General features: G+C 42.7%; 1 protein-coding gene across 3 annotated transcripts in view; it reads left to right on the top strand.

Moving 5' to 3' along the window:
• SNTB1 (syntrophin beta 1) overlaps nt 1–26,457 on the top strand; it is a 226,021-nt gene that overhangs the window by 166,879 nt on the left and 32,685 nt on the right. For all 3 annotated transcript variants that reach the window (XM_032609750.1, XM_032609748.1, XM_032609749.1), the window contains one exon: nt 15,761–15,900. In XM_032609750.1, the coding sequence (XP_032465641.1) occupies nt 15,761–15,900 (140 nt within the window). The remainder of the gene's footprint in view (nt 1–15,760; nt 15,901–26,457) is intronic.

Genomic DNA, 26,457 nt, shown 5'->3' with positions numbered 1-26,457 from the left:
GGAAGGACCCTTTCTTCCCACCTTGTTTGTTATCTACCTAACCCCTGTGATAGCTTCAATAATAGGCTCAAAATATAACCAGGTCCTAAGCCCTGGAACCAGTGAATGTTATCTTCTATGGAAAAAGGGTCTTTGATTATGTAATCAAGTTCAGGATCATGTGATGAGGAGGTAATCCTGGATTATCCTGGTGGACCCTACCAGTAACCACAAATGTCTTTATAAGAGGGAGGTAGGGGGAGGCTTCGTACAGAAGAGGGAAAGTGATGCGATGGAAGTGGAGAGAAGTCAAAGAGAGCAGATGCTATGCCTTTGGCTTTGAAGATGGAGGAAGGGGCCCCTGAGCCAAGAAATGCAAAGAATGCAGCTCTAGATGCTAGAAAAGCAAAGAAAGAATTCTCTAGAGCCTCTGAAGCAATTGCTGATCTGTGGACACTTTGACTTTAGCCTCGTATCACTAATTTTGGACTTCTAGCCTCCAGAACTGTAAGAGAATGAATTTCTGTTGTATTAAGTCACCCAGTTTGTGGTAATTTGTTACAGCAGACATAGGATACTAATACGTACCTATCACAATTTGATTTACTTGTTGGCTTATCTTTTTTTTTATTCTTTCCTCCCTCACTGAACAGTAAGCTCCTGGGAGTAGGGACTTTGTTCGTCTTTACTGCTGTATCCACGGTACGCAGTTGGGTGCTTGGCATAGAGTAAATGTATACAAAGTGATACTAAAGCTAACGACAAGTTGGAGAAGGTTTTTGGAGGAATGCATGGACATTAGACAGTGGGTAAAGTAGGGGAGAGCATTACAGACAGGGGGCGCTGTTATGAGCAAACGTGCAAAGGTGAGAATAAATTAACATGGGGTTTGGGGATATGAATGAAAAAAGAAATGGCCAAATAAACCCTGAGTTCCCATTGAGAAACAAGAACACTCTCCCCTGGAGGGATGACATGAGAGCAGATTAAGCAGGACTTTGAAAACCCAGTAAAGATGATAGGAGTAGAAAGGGATGCAGTGAAAGCTGGATAGCTTTGGACTGGTGGGCAAATGGTTTACCCAGTGGGCAGTTAAAAGCATCAACAAAGTAGCCTCCCTTAACAAAAGAGAAAGCTTTATCTTTGAGGAATTAATGAAGAATTTTGCAACTGGAAAATCTACCGAGATATTCTTTTAATTTTAGCATACAATGTTCTGTTTTAAAATTAAATCTTGGTTTTATTTTGAATTACATGTAAATAAGTAAATCCACAACCTTTTTAGGACATTAAGCCTCTGTAGATCTTAAGCCTCTGAAGCTGCAAGATGGGCTAGAAAGCACTGGTTCATCCCTGGCCAGGGCTATGTCCTGCTGCTGCCCCATGTGGCTCAGAACAGTGGATCGTTTCCAGTCTGCAGAGATCAGCAAATGGTGATCACCGATGGTGGCGCTCCCAAACTCTTGTTTTGTATAATGATGACTTACGTCCTCAGTAAGAGCTTACCAGTCAAAATGGTGATTAATTAGCAAACTCACTAATTGGGATCCTTCCTTGTGGTTCTGTTGTGAAGGATACTCATTTTTCCACTGGTACTTCCGAAAACCGCCATCCTGTAAAAATGTCAATTTAGCAAGAACCCTGGCTATGAAACAGGCATGTGCAAATCACACATGCTTATAAAAATCCATCACACCACTTGTTGGGGGCAGATTAATGCCCCTCACCCTCACCAGATGTTGTATTACTTTTCTACAGCTGCTATAACAAATTACCACAAACTTCAAAGTTTGAAATGATTCAGAAATATCAAAATCAGTTGAGGTTTATACATGAAGGCATGAGCTTTTTAGAAGAGACAACTCCTCCCACTTTGTAATTGACAAAAGTAATAAAGGCTCACCAAAAACTCAAACAATAGAGAATTGGGTAAAGTAAACAGTGAAAGTCCTTCCTCTCTTCCTGCCTGATCTTATCCTTGAGCAGTTCAGTATTTCCCTTCTTCAAGACAAGGGCTTTTTGTATTTGTGAATTTGAGCCAGCTTTAAAAATAGACTCCCCGGATGGATGCCTTCCTAGATGAGGTGATTTATGGGATTAGGAAAAAGCCCTGTCCAACTTGCCATCTCCCCAAATAATGTTCTCATTATGCCATTTTATGGCTGAAACTCTATCATTAGCAATTCATTTCTTTGGCTTAATGATTTGGTTTCTTAAGATGCAGATACCTCATACAAGACTAACCCTTTAAGCCCTAAGGATCTTTATAAGAATGAGTTTATTTAAATTAAGACTTTTTCTCTCCCTGCTCCCTTATCTCATCACCTGCTTTGTTTATTATCACAGTTTGGAATCATTTGTGTGTTTCGGTGCTTTTTTGTCTGTCACCACCACAGACTCTAAGTTTCATGAGGGCAGGGACTACTTATGCCTTCGTACTATCCAGTTACTGGGATACAATGATACCAGATGTGCTCAATAAAGATGTGATTGGATGGAAGATCTTGAAATAATGGAATCAGACATGAGACCAAAGGGTGCTGGAACATTATGGAAGGCACGGGCAATACAGCGTGAGAGGGTGGGGGCTGCCTCCCAGGCCTGCTCTCCTGCTGATGTGCACCCGTCAGCATCTAGGGCGTCCTTCCTCTTGGCTCCCACTTCCATTGGTGGGGCTGTGCTGTGGTTAAATAGCTTGAATATCACACCTGATGCCATAATTAAACTTTACTGACCTCACAGTTTTCTTAATTACCCACCCTGTGAATCAAAACTCTCTGGAACTGATTTTTAAAAGTCTGAGACGATAGAAAATCAAAGCAAGAGAAGCGTATCTGTTTTATTAGGTTTTGTTTTTCCTCTGAGTCCCAAAAGCTGTTTTTTCCCCCTTTTTCTTTTTAACAGCTGTATAAACAAACATTTACAAAAACAAAAAACCATGAGAACAGGGTGTGGGTGAAAGATCATTTGCAAAGGAATCCGCTGTTTGCAGAAATATTTACAGAAAGGTAGCAACCTCCACGCACCTGTTATTCCAGGTGTGCACATCGAACTCACTGACCATGTTAGCACTTGCCTTGAATGGCATTCAATGCACAGGGAATTTGGGAACTAAGAATAACGCTTCCGGAGTAGGAGAAAGTAGACTTGACTCAATGGGACTCTGATATAGCCTCATGATGAGTGGCAGCAGCCACCACAGCTTAAAATTGGATATTTTGTTTGATAATTTCTGTAACATCTGTCTCCTCTTCCAGCCTATAAGCTCCATCTGGGGAGACTGGTTCTGCTTCTTACAACATGCCCAGCTCCTGGCCCAGTGCTTGCATATAGCATGTGCTCAAAAACATTTGTCCCGTGAATGAATACTTATTACCTCATTCAGTTAGGATGGCCAGTACTAGTGGTGTGAATGGATTTTTTTAAATTGTTCAGCTTCTTAGTTTGACATAGGACTGTTCATTTATCATTTTTGTCTGAGTAGCTTTCTAACAAAGCTTTCACACTTTATTCACACTTTAAAAAAAAATTTATGCTGGTAGATGACTTAGCTTTTCTCATGAATGGTGTTAACTGTGGATCATTAGTGACTGTTATAATAGAAGCAGTTGGAAGAGATTGACCCCGAAGATTCTCGTAATGAGAAAGTAGTAAAATTAAACTCAAGTAGTCTGTGTTCTTCTTTTTACATGTTTCATCATCATCATCTTCAACTGAACGATCTCATGTTCAAGTTAATTTAATGAGAATGGCTCTTTGCATCCACTGAGACCAAACACTTGCATATTACGGAAGTCACTTCCTTTAACCTAACTCACACCCCTTTGCACACAATGAAGATGAAAGAGTTTTTACAAGGGTGGGAGAGAAAAGGGTGCAGACTGGACTGTGTAGGACACTCAGGGGGATGAGGCTGGAAAGGACCCCAAAATTTGTTGGAGGCGAGGTATGAGGCAAGGGAAGAGACCAGAATGAGTGCCTTTACAGACTCATAAAACAGGGCCATTGTTGCTACCAGCTGCAGTCTTTCTATAACCCATTGCATTGTCATGGTTAATATGTTTTCAATCCCAAACCTTACACTCCCCACACTGTGAGTTTAAAGCCAGAGTTATTCTTAGACATTCCTTCCTGACAGTGAGCGAGGAGGTCCCGGAGTTATGCGTCTCTGGAAAATCTTATCTAGAATAGCATGTAAGCCTTTGATCCTCAGTTCTTAAGATGGATGGGAGAAAAAAGTGACTCTAATGAAAAAGGTCACCAATTCTCTAGGGGTCAAAGATGAAGTGGACTAAAATCTAACGGCGTTTGGTAAATGAAAAGCACATAAGAAGATGCTATAGGAAGATGTAAATTTGGGAAACGAAAGAGGAAAAGACAAGACGTGTGTTCTTGTGGGGTTGGGGATGGCTAATTTTCAGAACTTACTGATGATCCAAGGGCCAGGGAAAATCCAGGAGACAAGTGTCTTGAGAATCCATGATGCTGAATGTCGGATGCGTTACAGTGTATGTTTTGTGTGTTAACCACTTCTGCAGATGCTTTCTTTAGGGAAGTACAGTCAGTGTGTTCCGCATCCCAATCTGTGTGTTCTGCATCAATGGATGTGGAGGGCTGACTGTATTGCCACTTTATATAAGAGACTTGATATAAGGATCCTTTCATATAAGGATCTTGGTATCCACGGGGTTAAGGAACCAATCCCCAGCAGATACCCAGGGATGACTGTATAACACCTCAAAGACAATCCATTCCAGAGAATCAAAAGTGTTGTCATGTTCAGTTGAGACCTATGATTAGCACAGGGGTAGCCAGGATCAGACTTGTTAAGGATGTGCTGATATGACAGTGGGCATCACTTCATATGTGATGAGCCCTGTAAGGCCAACAAAAACTGTGGGGATTCCAGGAAGCATCATATTAACAGTGTGCACTTTTACAACACACACTCCTATTGACACTCTATATAATACTTCTAATACTTTCTACTTTTCATATGTTACCTCATTTGATTTTCAGTTATCCTGTGAAGTAGATACTGTTTTTTCCTTGAATTAGACCAGCGTGAGGCACTGGTTAGAAACCAGAGAAGAGCAGGGAGAAGCCAAGTTGCACTAAGGGATGACGAATAACGTGAAGGCAAAAATGTCGATTTCAAAACTCTCTGCAGAGTTAGCACATTGAACTGTCACTGGATAGCAGTTAAAACTATTCCTAAATGAAAAGTTCAGCTCTAGTTTGTCGCGTATTGAAACCATATTAGCCTATTTTGTCTCTTTACAACACTGGCCAAGTTAACTTTTTTATATTTGTTGCTGATTTACTCTCTTTGTTGCCTCGTCTAACTTCCATTAAGTGGCCTGAGACAGGGAGCAGAGTACCTGGCACACAATTTGCGGTAAATAAATACTTCTTGAATGAATGAATGAGTTCTGAAAGCAGAAAAAATGGCAAGAATGACATTTCTTTTCAGAAAACAGCATTCTTTTTAGGTTCTTAATAGTGTACTACATTAGCAGTTTTATAAATTTGAAGTTAGATCTCAGGTTTAATTAGTATGAGGGTAATTTTTTATGAAACCTGTCATTAAAAGTCCTCCCGGGAGATTCAAGGTCATCCAGAAAATGTCCACCTTTGGAGAGATTTCGGCTCTGACGTGGTACTGCATGTGAAACTGTGCCTTCCTAACAGTGTCTCATTTAATTCTGCTGAGCTTTTGTAGAATGTTCAAATGTCCTTGGAATTTTCCTCATGATTCTTTTACTCCTGAAAGTAGCATGTTGACCGCAAAGAGACTGTTCGTTGCAGAAGGGAAAGCTGAAAGAGAAAACGTTATTAGAGAGAGAAGGAAAAGCACTTGTCACCCTGTGTTTTCACAGTTACTTTTCTATCTGGAAATGACATTTATATTGTTTCCTGTTTGACACCTACAAAGAGTGCACCTACAGACATGAAAGAGACCTCTTTTCAGAGTAGGATGTGCCTGGATATGTGATCCGCCAAATGCCTATGAACTTGGATATTTAGACAATCCTAATAGGGTAGAGATGGAGGACATGCCTGTGTTGGAATTGTCAGAAGGGGGTGAATATGAAGGAATGTGAAAGCTGAAGCTAGGAGGTAGAGTGTTTTAACTGGACATATTGTCACTCCTAATAATTTTGGTAATTTTAATTCTCTTAATAAAAAGAAGGAGGAAACAGATTTGGGGTGGGCAGCTAGCATTTATTCCCATATTAAGTAAATACAATAAAAATCATGAAAATGGTACATTAATGACTAGAGTTTGGAAAAACTGTGCAGGAATCAAATGTCCATGGATATCACATTAGGAAGAAACGAAGAGGGAAAATCCCTTAGCAGAGCCTTTTATAGATTAGAGGTTTCCTTGGGCCAACACACCTTTACTCAGGTCAACTCATCTCAGCAACATTTATCATACTATCGTAGACACTGATGAAATGGTTAAAAAATAAAAGGCTAAGGGACTTCCCTGGTGGTCCAGTGGCTAAGACTCCATGCTCCCAGTGCAAGGGGCCCGGGTTCGATCCCTGGTCAGGGAACTAGATCTCGCATGCCACAACTAAGACCCAGCACAGCCAAATGAATAAATATTAAAAAAATAAAATTTATAAAAAGGAGGCTATGATCCAGTGTCAGAATGAGTTATGTGGGCCAGGGAATCCCAAAGCAAGCTGTGCATCAGAATCTCCAGACAAAGTTGCAAAAAATAGAGATGTGTAGTGTCAATCCCTAGATATTACGATTCAGTGGATTTGGGATTCTAGAATCTGTACTTTGAAGGCGTCCCCTCGTGCTGCTGAGGCAGCATCCAAGGGCACTGGTCTCCGGAAATCACGGGTAGAAAACGAGTGCTCTGTACATTTATGATTGTGCACGTGGTAACTGACACGTTGATGTTTTCAAACAATAGTGGACACAAAAATTCCCGAGCCTTTGCTGTAAACGCAGGTTCCTGGTGCCACCCCCAGTGCTTCTGAAGAACTGGATCTTAGAAGGGGCAGACATCTGAATTTGTAACTGGCAGCCCAGCTGATACAGAAGCAGGTGATCTGCACAACAAATGTTGAGAAACACTGATTTTTGAGAACTTGATATTTTCCAGGCACTGTGCTATAAACCATGTATACACAGTATCTGACTCCATCCTTCAGATAATCATATGGGAGAGGGACTTTTATGACCCCCATTTTGCAGATGCGGAAACTGAAGCATGGAGAAAACTGGGTCAAGATCATACTGTAAATAGCTGAGTTGACTTGCAGACTAGAACTGTCTGACAGCAAGATTTATGATCTTAATACTAGATTGCCTCCTTGCTTTCAGGAGGTCAGAGAAAAAAAAAAAGAATCTTCCCAGTTGAGGCAGGCTTTATGAAGGCATTTAAACAAAAGTAGGATAAGGGGACTTTGGAATTTGTTGCTTGGTCCTTGGACACATAAAGTTTGAGCTGTCTCTAAAATGAATCCTTTTTTGCTTTTGTTTGTTTAGTTATAAAACTCTGAGAGCTCCAACTGAAAGCAAGCGTGTTGATATTCTTTTCATACAGTAAATAGTGGAATGGTGTCTGACATAAGCTGTTGGACTAGGCCATGACTTTAGAAAACGCTGATGTGTTTTTGAGGCTGACACTCCCTACATTTTTTTGCCTTTGATAGTGTTTTTTAAAATTGAAATATAGTTGATGTACAATATAATCTTAATTTCATGTTTATTACATAATGATTTCCATTTGCATATAGTATGAAATTATCACCACGATAAATCTAGTAACCATCAGTCACTATGCACAGTTATTACAATATTATTGACTGTCTTCCTATGCTGTATGTTACATCCTCGAGACTTATTCCTTTGACGAACTGTTGGTTTTCTCCTTTAAAGGATAAAGAAAACAGATAAGGAAGCCCGCAGATACAATGAAAACAAAACAAAGGATGCTGAAGCATAGTTTATTTTTTTAATAACTTGCTCTTTTAGATTTAGTGATAATGTCAGCTGTCTTTCAAAAGATAACTTTTTAAAAACTTATAAATTTCTGCTGCCTACTAGCAGCCCTTTAGAGGGCAAATTTCCTGGGCATTAGAGAAGTAAAGGCTGTAAGTCGAAGATAACTTGTTTACCAGACAGGGACTGTAATTGAAATAGCCCTTTGGAATTAATGAAAGTATGAAATAGCTTTTCCCCAGCAGACCGAGAGGAGTCTAATTTAATTATCTGTGAGTGTCACAGATTAGAAGCAGCCTTTCATTCACTTCTAGAAGCTGAGTATGGACAGCTCATACCTAGTGAAGGGAACAAGGAATTGGAGCCATGGGTATGTGAAGAATGCCCATGGGAGAGTACAGTGATCACAGGCCTCTGGGCTCCAATGGCAGTAATGGTTAGGTCCTATTTACGGTGTTTATCGGGGGCCTGAGACACCAAGGTATGACTTCAGTCCTTCGGCATTCAGCCAGAATCTACTGAACGCCCCCCTATATCCTAGGCATTATGTAGGCACCATGCATACCTAGATACAGTATGGAACCGTGAGTATTCTGTCCAACTGGTTTCCTTTTGGGGGACAGGGGGCAGAAGATTTCAAAACAAATGCCAAACTTCATATCACCTCATTCCATACGTTGAACTAGCTGCCACCTGAGGTAGGCAGAGTAATGATCTCCCAGAGGTGTCCACAGCCTAACCCTCAGAGTCTGCGGATATGCTACCTTAGGTGGGAAAAGGAACTTTGCAGGTGTAATTGAGTTAAAGCTCTTGAGGTGGTCAGATTTTCCTGGATTATCCAGGCGGCCCCAATCTCATCACATGGGTTCTTACAAAGGGGGGCAGGAGGGTAAGAATCAAGACAAAGGATGTGGTGACAGAAACAGAAGGAGCAATGCCATGTGGGGTCATGAGCCTAGGGATGTAGGCAGCAGCATTTGGAAGGCCAGGAAATGGATTCTCCCTTCTAGCCTCTGGAAGGAAGCAGCCCTGCCAACACCTTGATTTTAGAACTTCTGACCTGCAGAACTGTAGGATAATAAATACCACTGTGTTTGCAGTAATTTCCTAGAGCAGCAATAGGAAACTAATACACAAAGTTTTAAAAATACGGAGAACTCACATAATAATACAGATTTAGGGCTTCTTTTGAAAAATCAGAGACTGGGCAATGCTGAGCCCACAGTCTTTCCTGGCAATGATAGGCTAAAGCTGAAAAGAAGCTACCTTATAACTGGGATGTGGTTAGCTTGTTTTTTTCTTGTGTCTGGTCCTCTGTAGTCTCTGAATTTGTGACTGCTTGTCTAGAAGATTCTGTAGTTCATATAGCCTCCATAACATTGCTGAAAGCATGTGTTTTGAATCGACCGTTATTTTAAGCCATGAGCTGGAAGGGTCAGAAGCCACTTAACTTCCTAGTGGTTCCAATATCTAGAAAGGTTTGGTAGTTACAAATATTCAAACACTATTTCACAGCCTACTGTACTCATCTGTTATATGTCCCTAAACATATGATATGTGGATGATTTAAAACTACACAGCACGTTAAACTGGACCTCACCCTCTCAGAACTTGCAAACATTTGTACTGGGGTGAACACCACCCATGAGGAAATGTGTTAACCAAAATAAAAAAACATGCAAATTAAATTTATAGTGTAATGGAATGTTTCATCACCTTTAGAAAACAAACTGTGTTTCATTTACTGGCCCCTCAATTGTTCAATGAAGAATAAACATAAGAGACTAATTTTCGTTATAAATAGAAATATCCCTTTAGTGGAACAACCTATTATGGGTTATGAGACATTTACACCTTAGTCTTGAAATACTTTAATGAAATGTGAGACTGGGGGAGTCAAGAGCTTCGATGATTAAGAAGGGAAGTTAGGAGCTTGGATTAGACTGATGTCTGGCCTGAGTGAAGCCCTATGTGCCAGGAGGTGGGAAAGAGGGGCAAAGGGAAGGACCCGTGGGAAACAGCCTGCTGCGTGGGTGCACAGAACAGGATCCCAGCTCTCCAGCCTGCAGGAAGCATCATGGCTGAGTTCCCAGCCATCTTCCCTCCTACCTTTTACCTCATTTTCCCACATCATCCGCCTTTTCTTATAGGAGACAGCTTCGTGATATGAAAGTATCACAGCTTTGAAGACAGGAACTAATGTAGCCTTGGCTGTACATGACCTCTCTGAACCACAGTTTCTTCTATAAAATGGGGATAATAATAAATGCCTCATTGTGTTGGAAGGATTGAAAGAAGTGAAACGTATCACAGTGCTTGTCTTATTTCCTAGAGCTGCCATTAACAAACTGCCACAAACTGGGTGGGTTAAACAACAGAAATGTATTGCCTCACAGTTCCGGAAGCTAGAAACCCAAGATTCAGGCATTGGCAGGGTTGGTTCCTTCTGAGGGCTGTGAGGGAGAATCTGTTCCTTGCTTCTCTCCTAGCTTCTGCTGGGTTGCTGGCAACCTTAGGCATTTTGTGACTTCTAGATGCATCACCCTGATCTCTGCCTGCATGTTCATGTGATGTGCTCCTTGTGTGTGTGTCTGTGTCCAAATGTCCCCTGGTATAAGCACACCAATCAGATTAGATTAGGGGCCCCTGTATTCTGGTATAACCTCATCTTAATTAATTACATCTGCAATGACCATATTTCGAAAAATGGTCACATATTGTAGTACTGGAGTTAAGACTTCGACATATGAATTTGGGGGAGGGGGCAACACAGTACAACCCATAACGGTGCTCATCATAGAGTAGGCTCTTAATACGTGTTTACTCTCTCAGCCGTATCCTCCCTTGATAAAGAGAATTCTTCCTTGTCATATAGATTTTTAAATTGTCAGATTTAAATGACTCAAATTCTAATAACCCTCACACATGTCAGAATGGCTATCATCAAAAAGCAACAAATAACAAGTGTTCATGAGGGTGTGGAGAAAAGGAAACCCTCCTGCACTGTTGGTGGGAATGTAAATTGGTGTAGCCACTGTGGAAAACAGTATGGAGGTTCCTCAAAAAACTGAAAATAGGGCTTCCCTGGTGGCGCAGTGGTTGAGAGTCCGCCTGCCGATGCAGGGGACGCGGGTTCGTGCCCCGGTCCGGGAGGATCCCACATGCCACAGAGCAGCTGGGCCTGTGAGCCATGGCCGCTGAGCCTGCGCGTCCGGAGCCTGTGCTCCACAACGGAAGAGGCCACAATAGTGAGAGGCCCGCATACCACAAAAACAAAAAAACCTGGCTGTGCACTTACCTCCGTGGATATGTGTGATCTGCCCTAAGGTTGGCTTCATTATGAAATACCGGGGACCAAGGCATTACTTTCAATAGAGCCACCAAGGCCTCTGTGAGAGTCCGTTAGCATCTGACCTTCTGCATACTCAGTAAATAAGATAACTTTCAAAAAAATCTACTCTGGATCTGCAAGTGTTCAAAGGGAAAAAAAGACAAAACTGGAAAACTGACTGAAAATATAGTGGGTTCAGACCATTTTCTTATGATTAATTTCTTGTCTTAACCTTGCGCCCCCAATTCAGAACATGACCTGGTTTGGCAATAGGGTCTTTGCAGATGTAATTAGTTGAGTTCATATTGGAATACAGTAGGCTGTAAATCCAATGACGGGTGTGTTTATAAGAAGGCCATAAGAAGACACACAGAAAGCAGTCCATGTGACAATGGAAGCAGAGATTGGACACATGCAGTACAAAGCCACAAAACACCAAGGAGTTCTGGTAGCTACCACGTGATTAGGAAGAGGCAGGGAAGAATTCTTCCCTGGACTCTCCAGAGGGGACATCGTCCTGCCGACACCTGAGGTGACTGATTTATCTGTCACCCAAGCGCCAGAGTCTCACCTCACTAACTTGTATGTTGACTCTGGTGAGCATTCCAACCATAAGCCCAGAATCTGGGGCTTTATTATATATGGCTTATAGGGGTCCAGACCCAGTTTCACAATTTGGCAGAAGAGAGCAATCTTGAACTTGAGAACTGCTGCTGTTGGTTGTTGGGAGAGTTGGCGTATAAAAATTATGTCCTCTTTAATTGCCCCACAGTCAGACTATATTTTTCATCCCATTTCAATGTTTGTTATTTCAATGTTTGTTAGGAACCCCGCTCAGAGATGTGAGTTGTTGGAGGATAAAGCCGTAAAGTCTGGGACCCCAACCCGGCTGCAACCCTATACAAACTCTCTTTCAGTTGTTTCACATTTTGTTTTATAACTAGATGACTGTTGAGACCTGCCTCAAATTGAGGATTCAATGACTACTTCCCTCAATTCTTTTTTAAATTGAGATTAAAATTGACATAGAACATTGTGTAAGTTTAAGGTGTACAACGTGTTGATTTCATACATTTATATCTACTTCCCTCAGTTTTCAACCTTGACTTCTTACCACTCTCTCTTAGATTCTGCTTGTCTTTTCATAAACCTTTTTCTCTCATGCTCTGCAGAGGTGACTGTGCGATATCCCCCTATGGGATTTAGCTCACTTCGGTTGCACATCAGAATAATTTCAAAATTGAATGTCTGTTTCCCTGCTTTTTCGCTTCACCTTCTTCATTAGAAACATGATCAGTTCTTGAGTCTCTGACCAATGCAGCATCTGATGACGGGAAGCTGGAGTGGAGATGAAAGTTGTCACATCCATTTCAGGAGTCACGTTTCAATAAAATGCAGACACATCCCCAGAACTGTTGCATAGACACTGGAGAATCTTTGGGTGCCAGGAAATCTGGACTTGTAACAGAAGTTGTCACCAAACTACAAGCTAAATATTCAAGCCTGAAGAAAAGTGTCCTTGAAAGGCTTTACAATGTGGAGCTCACGTGGCCCAAAGTATAGTTTTAAAAACCTGTTCTTCAACATGAATATTTTCTCCTTGGAAAGTCGGTGGTCCTCATGAGCAGACTTCTACCTTTGAGCATCCACATAGTATCAAAACGAACATTCTGTACACAAGGATGGTGGGGATTGCCCACTCTGAGTCTTCTCTCAGCAGAATTAACTTATCAACACAGAAGTCTTTAATAAGCCACAAAATGTTTCAGGGCTTTGGGATTATTCATACCTATATATGCCACTTAACATGTGGGTGAGTTTATGATTCCACCATTAGAAAGGTCTGCACTTTACTGATGGTATTTACTGTTGACATTTATTTTACAAACTTAATATTGTTTTTGAAGAATGATGCTTAGTTGTGTTCACATTTAAGTGACTGGTTCCAGTCAAAGTTAATGGATCAGATGTGACTAGGTAAGTAAGACAGGCGCTTTGGGAGGATTGTTTGTAGCTTCTCCAGTCCTATTTAATGAGCTGGAAAAGTAATTTACTAGGTTTAATGTAGAGGCTGGAAAAAATTTATTCTAAACCCCCCAAACACTTTATGCCTTGAGACCATAGCTTATTCACCTTGTAGGGTCTGGTACATTGCCTTCTCTAACAATTCATTTTGATCTCTTGAAGATACTGTTGGAAAAAGCAATAAGCTAAAGCTCAATTTTTTTGTATGCATAAAATGCATAAAGGGGGAAATAAGCCAGGCAGTCATTCACATTCTAGTATAAATAGCTCTACAGGGGATTTCTTCATTCTAAAAAGTAAATGTTTATTTGGACTTGTTGGAAGGTGGGCATTCAAAAGTAAAGGTGATCATTGTGTAATGAATTCTTCCTGGGAGGAGAATGAGTTGAAATTGTCAGCACCAAAGATAATCGTGTCTTGCCTTATAGTTTTTCCCAGGGAAAGCAGGTAGTTATATTGTTGCTGTTTCCAAAGAATACCTTTTTTTGATAAGTTTAAAAATTGGTGAGCCTGCCACAGTTTTCTCACCCTGAGTTTCACCATCTGCCAGGTACCAGGCTCAGCACATAACATGCACTGTCTCATTTAATCTCCTCTCCAGCATTATGAGGTCCATGCTACTAAACAGGCTCTAAATGATGTTTAATCTGCATTTTAGACATTTTAACTCAATCTTCACAACAACCCTCTGATATAGGTACTATTATTTCCCCATTTTACAGATATAAAAACTGAGATACAAAGAGAGTAATTGACTTGCCCAGGATCCCACGGTCTTGTGGGGATGTTGTAGCAAATTGTGGAGCTATGATTTATGTTCAGGCATTCTAGCTCCAGAATATACTGTTGTATATGTTATCAGTGAGGAAACAGAAAGACAGAGAATAACAACTTGCTCCAAGTTATGCAGGTCAGGCAGCCTATAAGCTACATAAACCTACAAAAGCTCAACCCTCATATCATCCTGCACACCTTCTCTTTGATCAGTCATTTGTAAAGCCACACACACTTGCTTCCACCTCAATACAGATCTCACTGTGGTGCTTAGAAAAGATAATGATAAGCATAGAAAGGGAAGAAATTGCTTTATCATTTGTTTAGCTTACCGTTTATTTATTTAGTTTACTGTTTCTTTTATTTCTGAATAAATTGGAGATGGTGGCTCATTATGAGAGAGCTGAATCATCACCGGATTAACTGCCAGTGTCGAAGGCAATCTTAACCTCGTCTACAGCAGTGTTTGTTATCTTTCATGACAATAAGAATCACCTGAAGATCTGGTAAAATGCAGATTCTGATTCAATAGGTCTGGGATGGACCTGAGATTCTGCATTTCTAGCAAGCTTCCAGGTGATGCTGATGCTACTGGAACATGATCTGTGCTTGGAGTACCAAGGCTAGAGCACTGAGCTTTTCCAAACTGATCAGAAGGATTTATCCCAGGGCCCAGAGTTCAAGTGGGAAGGAGGGCATTTTCATAGGTGGAAGAACACTTAGGGAGTCTGGTCAAATCAACACTGGGCAGAGGAGGGATGGCTCATGAGATAAGGTCTGAGCTACACACTCTCAGGATTGAAAGGAACTTTAAAGGTCATCTGGTCCAAACATCCAGCTGATGTTTGAATCCTCTTGTATCCCTGCCAGGTCATCTCAGCCCTTGAGTTAAAGAAGTATTCTCCATGAAAGGAAAAAACATTCAATTGAACGAAAGAATTTTAAGATGGTGCCTGAATCACAGAAACAGTCTAAGAGTGAAAGACTGGGGGAAGAGCTGTGACATCTCATGCCTGTGCAGACAGACATTTGCCTCCATGGTATAGTTTTGGAGCCTTTGGATATTTATTCAAAAGCTTTCAGACCTTACCATTTCATAATAAAAACAATGCCCTCTACCAGAGAACCAGCTGGGAGTGCTTATTCCCCTATGCATTTGCGTCCCACTATGAAATAGAGGTTTCAGTGCTGACTGGCAGGTGAGAAACAGTGACAGATGTTTGGCTGCTGGGCTACTTCTTGGCTGCACTGACTGTATATACCAGGGCCTTTGAGAAAACATATTTTCAAGGATCAAGAATCATGCAACCGGGGCTCCCCCGGTGGCGCAGTGGTTGGGAGTCCGCCTGCCGATGCAGGAGACACGGGTTCGTGCCCCGGTCCGGGAAGATCCCATATGCCGCGGAGCAGCTGGGCCCGTGAGCCATGGCCGCTGAACCTGCGCGTCCGGAGCCTGTGCTCCGCAGCGGGAGAGGCCGCAACAGAGGCCTGCGAACCACACACACACACACACACAAAAAAAAGCATCATGCAACCATGAATAATTTCTTCTCATTTTGATTTTTACAACCTGAACCAAAAGGCACTTTTATTGTTGAGTCTTCTGATTGGGGGGATGCCAACTTCTTTTCAGTTACTCTTTTCTCAGGCTGTTGCTTGATGGGTCTCTGCTTTCTGTTTCAGGTGCCCGGGGACAGCGAGAAACAGTGGAAGCCAGCCCTGGTTGTGCTGACTGAGAAGGACCTTCTAATTTATGACAACATGCCACGGAGGAAGGAAGCCTGGTTCAGCCCAGTGCACACGTACCCTCTTCTTGCCACCAGGTAGCCATGGTTTTGTGTCCGGGTATGATGTGTGGTCTGTTTGAAACTATTTAATCAATTACCGTTATTTCAGCATATTATGATATTACTGCTTCCTCTTGCAATAAGAGCTGAGAGTTCCTCCAGAATATAGCCACACGTTTTTAGCCTTTTATTGATAGATTATTATTTATGACCAAACACAGGGCAACACAAAGCCAGAGAACAAACTGCTTCTCCATCAGGAAGGAACAGTGCCATCTGTGATATGGTCCCAGCCTAGTCACCTTCCTGGGTCTCCATCCCATTCCCTCTGAGATGAACTATACCAGTGTGTTTACAGTCTTGACATTCAGGTAGAATTAAGAAAGGGACTTCACTTGGTGGCACAAAAAATGTCACGTGGGAATGTCCCATTGTGCTTTCTAAAGCTCACCCAGCGGGAGACCCCATAACAAGTTCTTCTGCAGTTGTGTGATGCTTCCCGTGGAGTGGGGCTGCCACGGTCCGTTTCTTAGCACCTTCAGTGCTCACTTATTGTTCATGTGACATTATCCTAATACATCATATGCTTCCCCCCTTCTTTAAAGCCCTGTATCCTGGGCGTGAAAGCACATCAAACCAGTCTTGCCTTCACGCCTGGCTTCTGCTGCGAGCTCTTTCTGTATGTGCCTTATGATAATGGGTGCAGTTTTCACTACTCTTGTTACCTGTTTCTCTACCTAGTAGCTATGTGTGTTAACATAATGTTTGTGGCCCCCACTGGCATAGTGCTTGGTAATTTGGGGCCCTTAAATGTCTGTTGAATGAATTATTGAACAATGTGGGGCAAACTCTGGAAGGAGTTTGGTCCAGTGGATGTAGCATAGTGGACTGAGGTTTGGGGGCATCTGTTCTGAGCAAGAGGTAGAATCAAGATGGGTTCTCCGTTCTGAAGGGATTGAGATGCCTAACAGGTTACAGTCAAGGCTCAGGTGCAGGGAAGAAGATGAGACTCAGTAGCAGAGCAAAAGTACCATAAACTCAAAATGGCAATAGTGAATAGAGCTGAAACTCCCTAAAATCCCTCCTCCTTCCACTCATGGTTGGTTATGGAGAACAGCAGAAGTAACCTGAAAATGCCAGTTATTGGCCCCAGAGGTGAATACAGGAAGCCTTCCGGGGCTAGGAACCAGGCCTAGATCACTTAGATATTAATCAAATAAATAAAATGAAATAAAACAGTAATTTAATTTGAGTCTCCTAAGCCTCAGAAATTTCAGCAGGCTAGCTATTCAAGTACTACTGATGTTTATAATAAAACCTCAATGATCAGAATCCAAGCATCCTGAGATGTTCCTGCGAAGATTCAGGCTATGTCTTGGGGTTCATTCAAATTCAGCGTAATCCCCATCACTTTCTTTTTTCTTTTTTTGTGCGGTACGCGAGCCTCTCACTGCTGTGGCCTCTCCCGTTGCGGAGCACAGGCTCCGGACGCGCAGGCTCAGCGGCCATGGCTCACGGGCCCAGCCGCTCAGTGGTATGTGGGATCTAACCGGACCGGGGCACGAACCTGTGTCCCCTGCATCGGCAGGCTGACTCTCAACCACTGCGCCACCAGGGAGGCCCCCAGTCCCCTGCAGTTAATATCCATTTTCCTCATCCATGGGCACTGATGTTCAGATTCTGAGACATTTCTGTAATTGAAACCAAAGAAAGATTAGACCACAATCATGGTCTTCCAGTTACTGAGATCTCAGATAAACTGGACTCATGCCTCTTGGAACGGTTTTCAGGAAAAAAACGTTTAAAGAAGGTAATGTTTCTGGGTAATCCTCAGGCAACTTGAGAGTAAAACTTAGCCTAACATGTAGCTTTTGCCTCACCGTTTCTCAGCATTCTGACCTAGTGGAGGCTACTGTTTCGTTCCTGTGTGCGTGCACTATTCATTCAGGATTTTAAATATTTAGTTCCTCAATCACACTGGCCACATTTCTAGGACTCAGCTGTTGGGGCTAATGGCTGCCATTTTGGACAGCACAGATCTACAACATTTCCATCATCGCAGGAAGCTCTGTGCACAGCACTGCCCTAGAGCATACGTGACTTCCTCAGAATTTGTCCCAATTCGGGCAAGTGACTGGACTTGCCCGTTCCACAGCAGTCAGTCAAAGCTCAGGCTGCCTGATGGGATTTCATCCTACAGGCTTTTCAGGCTGTCGGCGCAAGCAGGGCACCTGTGGCTCAGGGCACTCACTGAAGAAAATCGTAGATATGAACCCATAAAGAAGCAAAGCCCCCAGAAGGAGAGATGGGTGCACAGACACAGTAAAGGGTATCTGAGTAGGTTTGGGTGGGGCGCCTGTCATAGGCTCATGAGCCATAGGGATGTCAGGTCTGGATTATGAGCAAAACACATGAATAGCCTAAAACCATAAGCCTGCATCCAATATGGAAATAGGAAATGGAAACCCCATTCAGTGCAAACTGCTCATTTAGAACAGAAGATGCAACATTTTAAAAAATCAGTGTCTGCCACCTAAATATAAAGGAGATGTAGCGGGGATACGTGACTTCTCATCTCGCTACCCCTCTCCCAAATTACTAACCTCTGCGCTGCAAAATAATTCATTATGATGTGCGCATGTTAGCCATAGGAGCAATGATAAAATTAGGCCCATAATCATGACCCTGATCTTAAGCTGGAAGCCTGTGAGGCAGAGGTGAGATGTTAAGGCAGCGCTGGCAGTCCATTCTTACTTCAGCCCCTTGAGCTAGTAGGTAAGGAGCTGTCTGTCCTTGAGCAGCACGCTGGAGATGCAGGAGCTGAACTTCCCATCCTAGTTTTGCTCCCGCGAAAACAGTCTTACCCCGCCTGATCACTTCACCTCCCTCTTCTGAGTCCTCATCTGTTAATGCACTAGGCAGAATGCTGCCCTCTGCCAAACCCAGGGAGAGATGTGCTTTGGGGAAATGGGTTTTTCACTGACCTTTTGGCTTGTTCATCAGCTACCGTGGTTTGCACACATTGGTCATGGTCAGCTCCCCTCCTCGACCCTGTGGATGTGTCTAGAAAAAGACTTTTGGCAAACAAAGAGCGAGGAAAACGACCCATCCCTTCCCCTGTGTAATCACGCGGGGGAGATGTAGCCCTTTTGTAGCTCCAGGCTGTGAAGCAGTGTTCATCTCAGCTGAGGACTGAAACTCTTGTGTCCTTGCAGGTAAAGCTGGTTCTCTGAGGTGGGAGGCTGGGCTGAGGATGGTTTAGAGAAACCACCGTTAGAAGCGGTAGAAGTCCAAGGAAACTCTGGATCATTGCATTATAGAAGCTACCCCAGTACTTCCAGTGGCTTCTTCCCCGACCGCATATTGAAGTTCATCAGGTGACTCTTTCATTTACTTTCCATGTGTTCCAGGCAGTCACATGTGGCACTGTGCCCTTGATATATGAGCATTTGGGCACATAGCCTGTCTAGTAGCGTTATTTGTCTTCGAGGGCATTTCTCTAAGGAAGGGGAGTCATGTCTTTTTAATATTTCTTTTGAAAACCTTTTATTGAGGTAAAATTTATAAACAGTACTGTACATGAATCTTAAATGTATGGTTCAATTAATTTTTATTTGTGGATACAGAGCCACGTCTTCTAAAATTTTATTATAGGTTAGGGTGTCTACTAATTAATCATCCTGGGTAACGTTATCACAAAGGCCATGGTAGTACCATTTGCAAATAGCTAGACCCAGCTGGTAATAAGCCAGTGGCTGACCTTTGTGGAGGGAGCATAGATCAACGCCAAGGGCTTTACATGGATTCTATCTGAGTTTGCAAAACTTATCCAATTTAAGATTCACCTGGCTGTTTATTAAGGATTCTGGTCCCAAGGCCCTGCCTTGGAGGTTCTGGCTGAGCAGGCCAGGGTTAGGAGTCAGGAGTCTGTTTTGTTGTTGTTGTTGTTGAAGAAAGCAGCTCCTTTTTAAAAAAAGTTATTTATTTTATTTTTGGCAGCGTTGGGTCTTCACTGTTGCTTGCAGGCTTTCTCTAGTTGCGGCGAGCAGGGGCTACTCTTCATTGCAGTGCACGGGCTTCTCATTGCAGTGGCTTCTCTTGTTGCAGAGCACGGGCTTCAGCAGTTGTGGCTCTCGGGCCCTAGAGCATAGGCTCAGTAGTTGTGGCACACGGGCTTAGTTGCTCCACGGCATGTGGGACCTTCCTGGACCAGGGCTCGAACCCATGTCTCCTGCATTGGCAGGGGGACCTTCCTGGACCAGGGCTCGAACCCATGTCTCCTGCATTGGCAGGCGGATTCTTAACCACTGCGCCACCAGGGAAGCCCAGGAGGCTGTGTTTTTAACAAGCATCAAGCACATGTAGTCCTCAGGGATACCACATTTAACCCTCACAACCCTACAAGGTTTAAGTTTTATTCCGATTTCACAAAGAAGTAAGCTGAGGAACTAAGAGGTTAAGTAACTTACCCACAGTCATACAGCTGGTGAGAATCAGACCTGAGATTCTGCTTCTGAACCCACCTTCTTTACCACCATTCTCTGCAGCGTCCCAGGAGCATGTTTCTTATTCCCTGAAGTTTTGGTGGCTCTTTGAATCTGCTCAGAGCTTTCCTTAGCTCTCCTAACAACTTAATCATGAATAGATGGCCACTCAGATCCCCCAACAGAGCGAGGATGGAGCTGGGGATGCTCTCAGAGACCTGGAGTTTCTACCCAGGACTTAGCCCAAGGGTTCTCAAAGTAGGGTCCCGGACTGCAAATTCTCCATCCCACTTCAGACCAATTAAATCAGAAACTTCTGAAGTGGAGCCCAGCCCATCTGTGAGTAAACAAGCCCTCCAGGTGTTTCTGATGCAGGCTAATAAGAACCACTGGTTTAGAAGATTCCTGGAAGGCTCTGCTGCCTTCCTGGTAGGAAGGAAATGCCATAGCAAGGACTGGGTTCTTTCTCCTCTGCGGTTCTTCGGAAGCACTGTTTTGCCTCAAGCTGTGATGACCAATGATGAATTAGTTCAAAGGGTGTCCTGGATCCAGGTGCTCACAGCTCCTAGAATGTACAGTATGGCTGCCCTGCTTTTTCATCTTATAGGCGTTTTCCATGGGTCCTTTGCCCTCTACCTCAGCTTCCTTTGAATTACTGTGCAGTGCCCCACTGCATGGATCCTCCAGTGCACAGGATGTCACTGCACAGTGATGACTTAAGTACAGCCTTATTTAGCACGATGCCTGGCACACAGCAGGACGGGGCAGCTGTCAGTCCTCTTCTCTTTGCTTAGCGGTGCTGGGAAGCATTGTTCGGAATGTTAGAGACAGTCTTGCATGAGAGAAACTGGCTGGGAGTGTCACCAGTAGGAAACAGGTTTCTTCTATGATTGAATTATCCCTCAGACAGTACAACATGGCTCCAAATCCCAGCTACTTACCAGCTTTGGAAACTTGGGCAAATCATACCATCTCTTTTTGCCTCATATCCCATATTTGTAATATGTGGATAATATTTGTACCTGCCTGACAAGGTTGTTATAAGGATTACATTAGGGGCTTCCCTGGGGGCGCCGTGGTTAAGAATCTGCCTGCCCATGCAGGGAACACGGGTTCGAGCCCTAGTCTGGGAAGAGCCCACATGTCGTGGAGCAACTAAGCCCATGCGCCACAACCACTGAGCCTGCGCTCTAGAGCCCGTGAGCCACAACTAAGGAGCCAGCGTGCCACAACTGAAGCCCACGTGCCTAGAGCCTGTGCTCCGCAACAAGAGAAGCCACCGCAATGAGAAGCCCGCACACCACAACGAAGAGTAGCCCCCCCCCCCCGCTGCAACTAGGGAAAGCCTGCGTGCAGCAATGAAGACCCAATGCAGCCAAAAATAAATTAATTTTAAAAAAGAGGATCACATTAGACCGTGTAACGTGCATATGATGATGGTAAATGCTAAATAAATTTAGTTATTTTTACTCTTATCTCCTTAAAAAATAAAAGAACAACAACTTTATTTAATGGTAGAGAGGAAAGATCACAGTATTGGATTTGGCAGACTTGGGTTCACACTCCAGTTTTGCCCAGTTAAGCCCAAGTTTACAGGCTGTATGATCTTGAGCAAATCACTTCTCCTCTCTGAGCCTCATTTTCCTTGTCTGAAAACATTTTCCTTGTCTGAAAAATGTCTACTGCAGAGTGATTATGAAAGTTAAAATATGATGACTGTATTAGCTTGTGCTGCCACAACAAAATACCATAGACTGGGTGGCTTAAGCAACAGATAATTATTTTCTTACAATTCTGGTGGCTGGAAGTCTAAGATCAGGGTCCAAGCATGGTTGGTTTCTGGTGAGAGCTCTCTTCTTGATTTGGTAGATGGCTGCCACCTTGCTACATGCTCACATGACTTCTTTGCATGCATGAGGAGAGAGAGAGAAAACTTGAGCTCCCCAGGGCCTCTTCTTACAAGGACACTAATCCCATCAGAGCATGGCCCCATCATTAAGATCTCATTTAACCTTAATGACCTTGGTTCTATCTCTAAATATAGTCACATTGAAGATTAGGGCTTCATCGTATGAATTGATAGGGTAGGGGTGGAGCAGAATTCAATCCATTGCACTGACTTAACTACAGCCTTATTTAGCACGATGCCTGGCACATAGCAGGACTGCGCAGCTGTCAGGCCTCTCCCCTTCATCTTAGCAGTTCTGGAAAGCATTGCTCAGGAGGTCAGAGAGAGACAGTCTTTTCTTTTGCACAGAAAGAACTGGCTGGGACTGTAGCCAGTAGGAAACAGTTTTCTTCTAAAATCAAGTTATCCCTCAGCTCAGAGAGTTCATAGTTGATTTGTTTTGAGGTTTTTTGGGGGGGCCCAGGCACATCTAATTTATATTTTTCTGGAAGATGAAAATTTGATTGTATTTCAAGGCAGAGGCCCTAGAAATGCTCACAATATGTTCTTGGTGTCAGCCTCCATGCAGAGAAGTTACAGGCAGTCACTTTTTCCACTGACAAAATTCCATGGTGCCTCCGTACATTGATGGCGCAGTTCATAGCAGTGTGCTCAGTTTGCAAACATGTTGTAATTTTAGTTCTCATCCTTCAGCTTTTTATGCATCCCCGGGAAAACATTTTTTGCTTAGCTAAAAGCTTATTTGATGTTGCTGAACATTAAAAATAAAGAAAGGTATTCTTGCCCATAAGGAGTAAGTGTGTTGGTTTTTTGTCACTGTCGTCACAAATGGCAAGTGAGATAGGTCTACAGAGAGCGAGGAGTAAGGTTGCAGTATTTCTGGAATTCTAGAAAAAGTTTAACCCAGAAATTCTGCCCACCCAGTCCCAGTGGTTGGTGAAAAATTCAGAAGCACAGAGCTTGTAAAAAGAATGACGCTGCTCTGAGCCCAGTCCCCTGACCTGTGGGTTTGAAGTAGCTCAAAAAAAGGAACAGACGGAGATGCACTCCTCTACTTTGATATCACTTGGGAACCAGAGACATGGAACATTTGGGGGAATCTTTGGTGCCTCAGGAACTAACCTGTTTCTAAGCGCTAAAAGTAGCTGCTGCCTCAGGCCAGCCTCAGACGTTTTAAGAATGCTTTCCACTGGAAAAGGCTGGCCAATTGCATTTGTCAAACATTAAATTATAATCAGCCCATGGTTTTCACGCTAAGCCTAGGAGCCGCCCTCACTCTTACAGAATGTGGGCATATTCCATGGGCATTCCCTAGGGTAGCATGAAAGGATCTACATGCCCAAGAATCTGCACTCCGTCAAACTGAAAAGTGGGGGATTTGCCTACACACCCATCCATTCCATTTGTTCCCATATACCTAGTACACATATTAACTGTCAGCCTCCTGCCCTCCTTCTTACCAATCCAGGAGTTCTTCAGAGGTGGTGAGTGGGAGATTAGCAGAGTGAGGAAATTCATGGACTTTGGAATCAGACAAACCAGGAGTCAAATTCTGAGACCTCTACTTGCAAAGTGATTGGGGCAAAATATCAATCTCTCTTGAAAACAAGTCCCCTCATCTATATGAAGGAGGTAATGGTACCTTCTGCTTCACATAGTTATTAATAGGACCGACTGAGACAGTGTATGTAAACGGTTAGCAGATTACTGAGATATAATAAGTGATTGATAAATGCTAGCAACTGTTATTATTGGGGAAAATATTAATAATTGGCATTAATGTATGAATGACTGAGAAGTAATTGGACCTATTTGATCCTACCTGTGATACTGTATTTATCAGGGACTTGTAGTGTCTTAAACCAAAGTCATTGTGATGTAAGGATTGGGTTAATTAACAGTTGTGGGTTTGTTTATAGGGAGAGGGAAGTGTGAGATGGAAATAGGGAACCTGGAACCCCTTACCTCACGTCACAAAGTTAGTTCTGAATGCTGCCTGTAACAGCATTGCAGGTAGGTGGCTTAATTGATGGCTTCATCCTTGGAGAAGGAATTTCAGTTCAATTTAAGAAACTTTTAACAGGCTCCTGTTAGGCGCCAACATGGTACTAGAGGCTGACAGTAGGGGAATTAAAAAAAAAATGCGAGAGATAAAAGCCAAATGTTGTAAGAGCTAATTGTTCAGTTTATGCACTCATGGCTTTATTTTCTCAGTAAACCAGGGCTGATTTTAATTGTCATTACCTTACATGGAGAAGTTCTTGAAGGTCTTTTAATAATATGTATTCTATACCCATTGTGATATACGTTGACGTAATTAAAGCATAGATGGGATAGAAGAATATGTAAAGATAATCAGACAATTCAAAGACTATATCTAAAAATCAGAGTTCTAAAATTGCTAAATAATTAAAAGGCTATTAACTTGAAAGGAAAAACTTACCAAGACATTGGATGATCACGATGTGACAGCATCCATCAGACTGGGAGTCTTGTTTATCCCTGGAGAAGGGAAGTACATGGATGAGTTAAGCCCACAGATGACCTGAGGTCTTCATTATACTCTCTCACTTTAATTTCCCTCCCACCTAAAGTTGACCAGGTGGAGTTTGGCCCCTTTTCCTGGTATGATGGAAAGAGTCTTGTGGACCTGGGCTCAAATGCTGGACACTCAATATGTGGTCCTGGGCAGCTACTTTACCACAGAGAACCATGGATTCCTTGTTTGGAAAATGGAGCTCATAATACACTGTCAAGACTCATTGTGGAGGATAGACGAGATAGTTTATCAGTGCAACTTTTCACATCTACTTTCCTCCCTCTTTATAACTGCCGGAAGCTGGCTCTGAATGATTGTGAGGCCATGGGGACTGTGTGGAGGATGATCACGTGTCTCTGGAAATGCACCTGGGTAATAATACCATAACTCGTCAAAACTGGGCTCCAATCTGTTTTGCTGCTCATTCTCCTACGTTCAGTGGGTCTTGGCTTACACTCAGTATCCCGCAATGATATCAACTTTCTGAGAGATGGGACCTTGCCTAAGTCTTTTACCACCATATTCAGATGAAAGAAGTGTAGAAGGTAGAAATGAAGTAAGTGTTCAGTTATTCTTGGCCGAGGGACAGCACGCTTGTTCTTGGGCAGCCCTTCCTGTCTGATAGTTTGGGGTTTATTAGAGATTATTTCCCCTCACTTCTTTCCTGAAGAGTCTGTTGACTGCTGAGCCCCATTAGGGGTGACCAGTTGATGAAAGTATTCAAAAGGAGCACCGGAACCACTGAAGGGATCTAACCGGCTGCTTTTCCTTCCTTCCTTCCTTCCTCCCTCCCTCCCTTCCTTCCTTCCTTCCTTCCATCCTCCCTTTCTTTCTCTCTCTTTCTTTCCTTCTTCTTCCTTCCTTCCTTTCTTTCTTTTCTTTACTTATTTTTGTGTGTCTTGCATTGTGGTATGCAGGGAGATGCTAATTACAGCAATTAAGTAAAATGAGGATGTAATATTGCTTAGCAACCCAGTTACCTAATCTGTAATTTTACTAATTTGGCTGAATTTGTGTGCTGCAACTGTTTTTGTTTTAATTAAGGATATTAATAATAATGTTTTTTTATGGAACATTTTATGTGAACACCTATCCAGAATTAAATTAGTGCATAAGCATCCCTTGTGAGATAGATTTTTTTGTTTCTGTTTATCTCAAAACCAGTCACACAAAAGGGGCATATCTGAGGATCAAGAAACAATATGCAGCCTTATGTCATACCTCAGTTACTGATAGAGAAACAGGTGGCCTGGCCTCCCACAGTAATGAGTATTTCTACTGCCTTGTTCCCCCAAATCTTGGACAAAGAATTTGACTTGAAAGTGGGCTTATCACACAGCCCTTCTGAGCCTCATGGAATCCACCACTTTGGGAATTGGAAGTAATTTAAAAATGTTTCGCCCTTTCTTTTTATCTTATAGAAAGATAAATGGGTTAGGGACCTAATTATATATAATTCTTTAAATGTACACTGGATCCATGCTAGCCATGAATGTAAAATCTTAATGACTTTCATTTTTTTGATAAGATGATTACCTTCTACTCCCAGACCAAAAAAACCCCCAAAACACTCAGACTCCCTAAGCAACCAAGCTACTACTGAAAACACCAGTTGCTAAAGATGGATTTGAAAGAAAAACAGGAAATGGATGTTAGAGTAA

This window comes from Phocoena sinus, chromosome 17 (genome assembly GCF_008692025.1).
Source record: "Phocoena sinus isolate mPhoSin1 chromosome 17, mPhoSin1.pri, whole genome shotgun sequence".
NCBI classification, from domain to species: Eukaryota; Metazoa; Chordata; class Mammalia; order Artiodactyla; family Phocoenidae; genus Phocoena; species Phocoena sinus.
Note: the sequence above shows the minus strand (reverse complement) of the source record. Positions and strands in the feature narration are given on the sequence as shown.